At 43.7% G+C, this 9,359-nt stretch overlaps 1 protein-coding gene across 4 annotated transcripts; it reads left to right on the top strand.

The window, feature by feature from the left end:
- Positions 1-261: 261 nt before the first annotated feature.
- Positions 262-9,104, top strand: NUP35 (nucleoporin 35). Of its 4 annotated transcripts, none has more exons than XM_083713698.1 (9): positions 262-448; positions 1,996-2,166; positions 4,231-4,358; positions 5,208-5,268; positions 5,925-6,066; positions 6,707-6,776; positions 6,881-7,009; positions 7,853-8,054; positions 8,432-9,104. In XM_083713698.1, the coding sequence occupies exons 1-9, from the start codon at positions 415-417 to the stop codon at positions 8,440-8,442; spliced, it is 948 nt and encodes a 315-aa protein (XP_083569824.1). In that variant the 5' UTR covers positions 262-414; the 3' UTR covers positions 8,443-9,104. The 4 variants fall into 4 exon arrangements, with proteins under 4 accessions (XP_083569824.1, XP_083569823.1, XP_083569821.1 ...); XM_083713697.1 differs by having other exon boundaries at positions 268-448; positions 7,853-8,017; positions 8,507-9,104; XM_083713695.1 differs by lacking the exon at positions 262-448 and adding an exon at positions 631-845 and having other exon boundaries at positions 7,853-8,017; positions 8,507-9,104.
- Positions 9,105-9,359: the final 255 nt, after the last annotated feature.

Genomic DNA, 9,359 nt, shown 5'->3' with positions numbered 1-9,359 from the left:
TTCAGTAAGGCTTCCTTCCAAGTGAGGGGGTGCAGTGCTGCATCCTGAGTTTTCTTCCTCTTGTGGGGCAGAAGAACACACACAGATCGCATCCTCGTTAAAAAATCCTTCTTGTCCTCCTATTAGCACCCCTTTGGTACGCCTTAAAATGTTAAGTGGCTTGACATCGCAGTGAGAATGTGTGTTTCGGAGGTGGGGGGGGGGGAGAGAGACGGACGTACAGACCATAGAGAACAAATGCGTAGACAAGACCTCGTCGCTCTCCTCTCTATGGCGGAAGTGAAGACGCTCGCTCGCTCTCGGAAGGGAAGTGACGTTTTCCCGACCACGCCGCTGCGCTTGCGCCGCATTTGAAAGCGGCAAGTTGAGGGCAGGAGTCGGGTGTGTGTAGTGGGTCGCGCGGCTGCTTTCGCCATGGAGCTGTCTCTGCCTTCCTCCTCGTCCGTGGGTGAGTTTAGCCCCTGGGCCGAGCCTTGAGGGTGTCTCTCTCGGCAGGTTCGCTTCCCGGCTCCTGCCCCTCCTCTCCTCCCTGAGAAGTTTGTGGCCGTTTAACGGCCGCCCTGAACCCTCGGCGCGGGGGCGTGGCGTGGGAGGGGGCGTGGCTCAGTTCTGCCTCGGGCGGGGAGGGGCGGGGCCTCTTCCTAGCGACGGGTGGCTGTGACGTCACTTTGGCGTCGGAACGCGGGATTCCTTGACTTCTTTGGGGCGAGTGGGGGGATAAGCGCCCTGGTTCTCCAGCCCATCGCCGGGAGCCATGAAACCCCAAGATGTCTTCATGCGCGTTCAGACGACCACCTCAGCCCCTGGTCGGGAAGTTACGTTGACCTTTAGGCCTGTTGGCTCAGGTGCGTCCTGAAGGGGAAGTAATATTGGGCCCTGTGGATTTTTATCTTGTGAACTGCCCTGAGATCTGTAGTTAAAGGGTGGGATACAAATTTAATAATAATAATAATAATTCCTGTTTCCTTATGAAGCATCTGAGTGATGTTGGTAAATGGTAAATGGGACCCCTGACTATTAGGTCCAGTCGTGGCCGACTCTGGGGTCGCCGCGCTCATCTCGCTTTATCGGCATACAGCTTCCGGGTCATGTGGCCAGCATGACTAAGCCGCTTCTGGCGAACCAGAGCAGCACATGGAAACACGGTTTACCTTCCCGTCGGAGCGGTACCTGTTTACTTGCACTTTGACATGCTTTCAAACTGCTAGGTTGGCAGGAGCAGGGACCGAGCAATGGATTCGAACTGTCGCAGGGATTCGAACTGCCGACCTTCTGATTGGCAAGGCCTAGGCTCTGTGGTTTAACCCACAGCGCCACCCGCGTCCCTCATTTCCCCCATTTACACGTGTAACCGTGCATATGAGCCACCCTGGAAATCAATAAGTGGGGGCAGGGGGAGAAGCCTGATGAGCCTCAGCAAAGCCCTGCTGCACCTCTAGCTCGTGAGGAGACCCCAGAGGTTGAAGGGGGCATCAACTTCGGGCTCCGGGGAGGTTCTCCTCTTGACCTGAAGATGCAGTGGCACACATGGGGGTTTGGAATGTAATCCCTGTGTAAATGAGGAGTCGCCTGTGTTTATTTCATGAAAATTAAGCATTGCTTGCTTTTAATAGAAACAAACTCTCAAAGCAATAAAAAGCAATATAATTATTGTCAAGAAAAACTAACAACAATAACCTTGAAACTTCTGAAAAGTTAAAATAAGATCTTCGGGATAGTTCACTGTTCTGTCAATTACCCTCAAAGCATTGTTAGATAAAATGGGGCAGCTACATTGATGCTGCCATTTTGTATTTTGTTAAAGGTATTGCCTGCTCCTTGTTTTTCTTTATGTGTTGACCTCTTTAGATGGCTAGACCTATAAATGAGTAGGTTAGCTAACTGTTTTGGATCACCTTTTACTGTACAGTGTTTCTCTAAAGTTGTGTTTGGGGATAGCTAGATCATTCAGTCTGTGGAGACTTAGTATGCCATGCACACCCTTTCCTAATGCAGGTACTGAGCCAATGACACTGGGTTCCCCTACCTCTCCCAAGCCTGGTGCTGGTGCTCAATTCCTGCCTGGATTTTTGATGGGCGATTTACCAACTCCTGTGACACCACAGCCTCGATCCTTCAGCGGCTCTTCCGTTGGTGTGATGGAAGTGAGGTCACCATTTCATGCGGGTAAGTTGGTTCTGAACTGAAACCTCTAGTATTGGGGTGGCAGGGGAAGAGTGTGCTTATCCATTTTGGTGTGCTACAGTTCAAATATATCGGTACCTCTTGCCTTTAGCTCCAAGGATCAGAGGCTAAATATACTGCCATTGCTGCATGTTTTAAGCACAGTGATTGACCTCCTTTATTTCCTGTTTGGAGGCTGCTGTCAAAACCAATTAGATCCCATTCATTATTTGGATGTACTCCTGCCTTATCAAGAGTCCATCTATAATGGTACCTCCGGTTATGAACTTAATTTGTTTTGGAGGTCCGTTCTTAAGCCGAAACTGCTCGTAACATGAGGCGCACCTTCACTAATCGCGCCTGCCACGCTGCCGGCGTGCGACTGCCGCTCACATCCCGGGGCAAAGTTCCGGGTTAGCGGAGCATCTACTTCGGGTTAGCGGAGCTTGTAACCCAAAGTGTTCACAAAGAGGATGGTACATAACACGAGGTTCCACTGTATTTGGATTAGATTCATTGTGTTTTACTTGTATTTCATAAGCAAAGCCTTAGAAGTATGTCACATTAATTTCATACGCTGTATAAATATTGCATCCTACCCAATAACCCAAAGTGAACTACTTGATGGGGGGGATGGGGACGACGCACAGTAAAATGCCCTGAATTTAATTTCAAACTGTTATTGGAAATTATTTCATGGGAATACTTGTGAATATTTTCAGACAGAAGAATTCAATAGTGAATACTTCCTCATTGTTAGAATTTTAATGTTTAAAAATTAAGGCATTGAAAACTAGGGATTTCCCATTTGCAAGTCCCCTTGCTCTGTGTGTGTGTGTGTGTGTGTGTGTGAGAGAGAGAGAGTGTGTATTTCCCACCCTTCTCAAAGTGCTCCTCCTCAGGTAATCTGATGGTGCTGCTAGAGATGTTGCATCATATAAACCAGGGGTATCCAACTTCCAAGAGACTGCAATATACTCCCACTATAAGAAAACTGGCAGATAACACAGACTTTGGACATGCCTGGTTTAAAGTAATAGCATAGTGTTTTAAATGACTGGCATGAATATGGCCTTGATTTATTTAACACGTGCACTGTGCTTTTCTATTAAGACAATAATGTTTCTGCCATTATTTTGTGTGGTTGTTTTAAACTGTGAGTGTGGCAAACGCTTCTTTTCTTACTGCTGCCCTTCTCAGGGAACAATACTTTGGCCGACCCCAACCCCTCTGGCAAGTGTACTATTGCAATGTGTGAAATGGCCTCTTAGATAAACAGTGCTACATCTCGGGGGTGGGGGGGAATATCTCACTGCCTGGTGACAAGCAATTGGCTGGATACTCTTAGGTAAGTGTGGGACTCTGATTTAACTGCCAAGTTGCACTGAGGCACACCTGCTGTACCAGGTATGCATCTCACACAGAGGTTTTGCAGAGAAGGGAAGAGTTGCAGCAGATCTCAATGTGAGCTACTTCGTGCCCTGCTCTCTGTGTCCACACAGTGAAGGACTGCAGCCTAAATGAGCAGAAATGATAAATAATAGTAAAACAGCAAAGGGAAAGCCATCAAATTTTGAAAAACAAACAAGCGTTTCTGGACTGATGGGCAAACATTTGGAGAGCGTTAACATTTGGGGAGTAAATACCTGGGGACTGCCAAATACGCAGGCAGCCTTTGAGGGACGCACATTTTGAGGTGCCAGGTGTATATTCAGAAAAGAATCCACCCATCAAAGTTGTTGAGCTTTTTGGGGGACCACTGCTTCCCACTAAACTTTACAGATGTCTTAACACAGGAAAATGGATGCATATTCACTGTCAGTCAAAATTGCAAGCCCGGAAAATGGATTTGTGATTTAATTCCCAATAAGTGGCAGGAATTACCTTAATACTATGCCAGCAGTTGCTTACATTACCAAGGTTTCATTCATTTAAATCATAATGCATGTCTGTTCCTATTAAGGCCTAGTTTTAGAAGAATTGTATACCTGGTTTGGGTGTAACAAGATGTTTAGGATCAGAAAGGACACATCAGCAGCTTGTAATGTTGTATTGTATTTCATATAGGTGGATCTCCTCCACAGCCAGTAGTTCCAACACACAAAGATAAAGGTGGTGCTCCACCAGTTAGAAGTATATACGATGAAGTAGCCAGCCCAGGTCTTGGATCAACACCTCTGACTTCAAGAAGGCCCGTAAGTGACTGTTAATGAGGTTGCAAAGTTAAACCTGTTTGTGGTAACTAATTCTCATTCTTCTCTAACTTGATAGACATTTCAGCTATTGGATACATTTGCTGTGGGTGGGAAAAACTAGTAACTAAGTCCTTCCAGTATGCTAAGCAGTTTAGATTGTGTGTCATCTTGTATGTTCAGTGTGGAAAATATTTTAAAAGTTGCTTTCATAATTATGTTAATTTTTAGTGGGCTATACATCAGTTCTAAAGGTAAATAAAGGTGCACAAGCAATTGCGCTCTCTCTCTCTCTCTCTGTGTGTGTGTGTGTGCACGTGCATATATGTATATGCATATATGGTATTTGGAATGGTACTGTCAGCTTGTTACTAGGGTCAGGGTGGTAGCTGAGATGTAGAGAGATGAGTTCACACTATAATTGCTATGTTGCTGGAAAATATGTAGGCTGAAACATCCATCTATTAGTTTTGCCTAACTTTACCCTCTGTGGCTGATAAGGAACCTTGTCTGCATCTCAGTACTGCGGAAGAGTAGTATATCAACTGGGGCTAAATACGGTAGCCAGGATGCAAAATGGGGATTTGGAGGACGTGTGTAAAAGAAGTCCCAATACCATGTACCATTTAACTTTATACTTTTAGTAGTCAATTCAGTTTTGTTAGTTCTAAATAGGACATAGAAGATACCCCCCCTTTCACAGCAGTTCAGTAGATATAAGCATGCCTGATCAAGTTTTTAATCTATAATATTGTCTGATTTTTACTGTGGAAATGTTATCTAAGTGGTGCAGAATAGTTAATTTTCTGACTTTCGAAACAGCTTCAAACCAAGTTCTGCACTTTAATGCAGGTCAGCTTTTCGGTGACGCAGAGTCCACTTGTTGGATCTATGCCAGTGACTCCTGGAACAGGTAGGACATCATACTGCTTCATATAGTGCTCTAGCATGCTAATCATAAGCTTTTTCTATAGGCAAACTAGACATCTGCATGTGGCACTGACAAAGGCTGCAATCCTATACCAATCTCCCTGGGAGTAAACCTCATTAAAATCAATAAGATGTACTTATGAAAGAATATGTATAGGCTTGCAATGTGAAATGTTCCTGTAGGCCTGACAGCCTGGTGCACATTAACTGAGCCTTGGCTTCTGTTATGAAGTAAGCAGAGAGATAGTAGCAAAGTTGTTGTCATGATGCCAGATACAGTTTGTCTTCAGAAGTGAAAATATTGGTCTGAGATTCTACTACTACAGTGGTACCTCTGGATGCGAACGGGATCCAGAGTATATATGATCTGCTTAATGGCAGATGGGCTAGCTTGCTCCTAGAACCGTTCTTGTGTAGAACGTTAGTCATAGAGGGAGGTTGAGCTATCCTACTGGATTTTGAGATGCCATCGTCAACACTAGCAGCTTTTTCCTACTATTCTAACGTGAACAACAGTGTGATTCTTGTTACTTGAGTTCTGTGTTAATGCATGGTGTTTGCTCTTTGTTTCAAATTAAAATGCCTAGTTCAGTTTTAACTATAGTGATAGTTGAGGTGCATCTTACCACAATTTGACAGGTGCCAGTGTTTTCAGTCCAGCGACTCTTGCACAACCCAGGAAGAGCACAATGTCACCAGCTCAACTAGATCCATTCTATACTCAAGGAGATGCCCTAACATCAGATGATCATCTAGATGACACTTGGGTAACAGTGTTTGGGTAAGTGAGCTGCAGTTCTGTAAGACTGAGAGGTGGTTATGTTGCCAGGGATGAGCATGTACTCATTTAAACATGGGTCTTAACAGGCTTGCCTAAGCTTTTCAGGGGCTGGGATTCAAGTTATGTTGGGGCATAGGATGCTGATAAAAAATATAAGAGATGAGACATGTGGATTTCTGCAGTTCATACAACTTGGATGATGTTTGTTCAGATTCCTCTTATATTTGGTGTTTGGTCTTGGCTATTCATGTTTTATTAATTGTTTGTTAACATAGCAAAGTTTATATAATAGGACAATTGAAACATTCTAAACATCTTAATTCTTCATCTTTACTCTCCTATCTGTACACTGAAACACATCCTGGTCTACAATCAATGCTAAACAGAAGTATTTGGACCAGTATTCTAGTACTGTACTTGGGCTAAACTGTGCTGTGTTTTGACCTCTCTCCTTTTCCCATCTTACTCCATGAGACAAACTAAAATGTAGGGATGGGAAATAGGTAGCAGGTTTGGCAGTGTTTGGAGACACAGGTGACACTGATCTGCCCTTCTGGATACACTGCCAGTGGTTTAATGTTGACTGAATTTTGAGTAGTTAAATTTTATTTCTCATTTTTATTTCCTGTCAATATTTCAGGTTTCCTCAAGCATCTGCTTCGTACATCCTACTACAGTTTGCACAGTATGGAAACATTTTAAAGCATGTTGTAAGTCTAGATTAGTACCTCTTTTTTATATATATAAAAATGAAGCTCAGCCATTATGCTTAGCTTACTGTCTAAACCTTACTGCTTCCTACTAAACTTTACAGATGTCTAACACAGGAAACTGGATGCATATTCACTATCAGTCAAAATTGCAAGCCCGGAAAGCCTTGAGTAAAGATGGAAGAATTTTTGGTGAATCCATCATGATTGGAGTGAAGCCTTGTATAGATAAAGTAAGTTGATTTAATATTCATTCATTCATTCATTCACTTACTTACTCACCACCTGTGCAAAGTTGTGATTGTGTAAGTTAAACAAGCATAAGATGACTGTATAAAAATTCTGGACTTTGTCACAAAGTGTGGATGACTCTTAATCCCGTTACCACCAATTTTGTCTTGCACAGATTGGCAATTTCTGTATGTCAATACAGTTTAGCCGAGCGCCTCAATGCACTTTAGCAGAGTCCCTCAATGATCTTAATTTGAAGTTTGGCCTGATGTGATAACATGAGGAACTACCAATACAGGACATTATAGGAATAACAATGTGGAGAATTGGGTAGATAAGCTGACTACAATGTTTTGGGTACTGTATTTAGTATTTTGATTCCATTCCAGAATGATAGAGTGGTGAACTAATAGTCATATTGCATATCTGGAGGCCGCTATATTAAAGGAAAATCTTCTTTATAGATTGAGTGCCAAACATAATAGCTAGCTTTTCAATGTCAATATATATCATATTTCGAGAACGCAAACTCTAACCTTTAGAATGTCAGCCTACATCAAAGGGATCACTAGAATTCTAGCTTCTAATGATCCTGTATTCCTAGCCATGTCTGTGTTTGGTATCATGCCCTCATGGCTTGTTAAATCACTGTTCACATATTTCACTAGCGCAGTTTGGTAATCAGACAAGTTCCAGTAAGTGAACTCTTCTGTACTGTCTCTTCAGTGAGAAGGGAGAGTCTCCGACTAGTTCTAGTGATGAAACCTTACTTTCTTAGGCTTCCAAAAATGCTTGGACTCTGATAACTACTTTGTCTGAATGGACTACTTGATCTTTGTTTGCAGAATGTGATGGAAAGCACAGACAGATGCACTGTATCGTCCCCATCTTCAGCCTTTACGCCACCAATGAAAACACTGGGCACACCAGTGCAGCCTTCAAGCGCTCAAAGAATCTCTACTATGAGACCTCTTGCTACAGCTTATAAAGCATCAACCAGTGACTACCAGGTATTTAGGGAATACCCTGTAAAAGTCGCCTTTAAAGGTAAAGGTAAAGGTACCCCTGCCCGTACGGGCCAGTCTTGACAGACTCTGGGGTTGTGCGCCCATCTCACTTAAGAGGCCGAGGGCCAGCGCTGTCCGAAGACACTTCCGGGTCACGTGGCCAGTGTGACATCGCTGCTCTGGAGAGCCAGAGCCGCACACGGAAACGCCGTTTACCTTCCCGCTGGTAAGCAGTCCCTATTTATCTACTTGCACCCGGAGGTGCTTTCGAACTGCTAGGTTGGCAGGCGCTGGGACCGAGCAGCGGGAGCGCACCCCGCCGCAGGGATTCGAACCGCCGACCTTTCGATCGGCAAGTCCTAGGCGCTGAGGCTTTAACCCACAGCGCTACCTGCGTCCCGTAAAAGTCGCCTTTAGCGCAGGATTAAAGGAATTTGTATTTGCTCATTTAGAATATACAGATCTGCTACTTTGTGTGTGTTTCTTTTTTAGGTGGTTTCTGACAGACAGACTCCAAGGAAAGATGAAAGCATTGTCTCCAAAGCTCTGGAATACATGTTTGGCTGGTAGCAAAAGGAACTAAACTTAGCTGGAGCTTGTAATAGGCTGTCAGTGCCTCTGGTTAGTTGTATAACCATTAATGGCAGCATTTCAACATCACCTCTGCCTTCTGAAAAAGAACTCGGCACACATGTAATTTGCACTTTAACCGGCAGCTGGATTTACACTTTATTCTTAAGATGTTAAACTGTTGAAACCAGTGTTTAATAGTCTTACCTTCTATAGTGAATGCATGGTTCAAGTAAGAATGAACTTTTACCTGACAAGCAAGTCTTGGTTTCAGGACGTGGTAACACTGTTTGTAATTTCTCATGGTTTTATTTCTCGCCTGGAAATGTGGTATAAACTCTCTAGAGGTTGCTGCATAAAATGCTGGCATAGATTTTGCTACTTTTAAACCAAATACTTTAATTTGAATGTTGTCCCAAACACAATCGTGTTTATATAAACTTGATTGGACAGGTTGTTTCTTAATCTGCAAGTGTCAAACCTTTTTGTATCTTTCTTAATAAAAAAAATTGTGGTGCTATTGATTTGTGAGCTGCCTCTGGTTTATATAAGTCATTCAATTCAAATAAACATCAGATCTGTACAAATGTCACTACAAAACCTTCTAGGTAACTTGGGGAGCGATCCTAGGTTCACCTAGAGACTTAAGCAGGCTAAATGCCAGCTGAGAGGGAGGACTGCTGGCAGGATGCCATACCACTGTATCCAGAGTGCCCCTGTTCCCCTGGCCATGGCCATTAACGCTAAAGCAGCCCTCGGGCTATGAATGTAAATT

The sequence above is a fragment of the Podarcis gaigeae genome (assembly GCF_964106915.1).
Source record: "Podarcis gaigeae genome assembly, chromosome: 1".
NCBI classification, from domain to species: Eukaryota; Metazoa; Chordata; class Lepidosauria; order Squamata; family Lacertidae; genus Podarcis; species Podarcis gaigeae.
This window is presented reverse-complemented; position numbering and strand designations above follow the sequence as displayed.

Coding starts and splice junctions, on each gene's coding strand:
- NUP35 (XM_083713695.1), top strand. CDS start 755: ATGAAACCCCAAGATGTCTTCATGCGCGTTCAGACGACCACCTCAGCC. Junction 846..1,995: donor CTTTAGGCCTGTTGGCTCAG/GTGCGTCCTGAA, acceptor TTCCTAATGCAG/GTACTGAGCCAATGACACTG. Junction 7,010..7,852: donor TGAAGCCTTGTATAGATAAA/GTAAGTTGATTT, acceptor CTTTGTTTGCAG/AATGTGATGGAAAGCACAGA.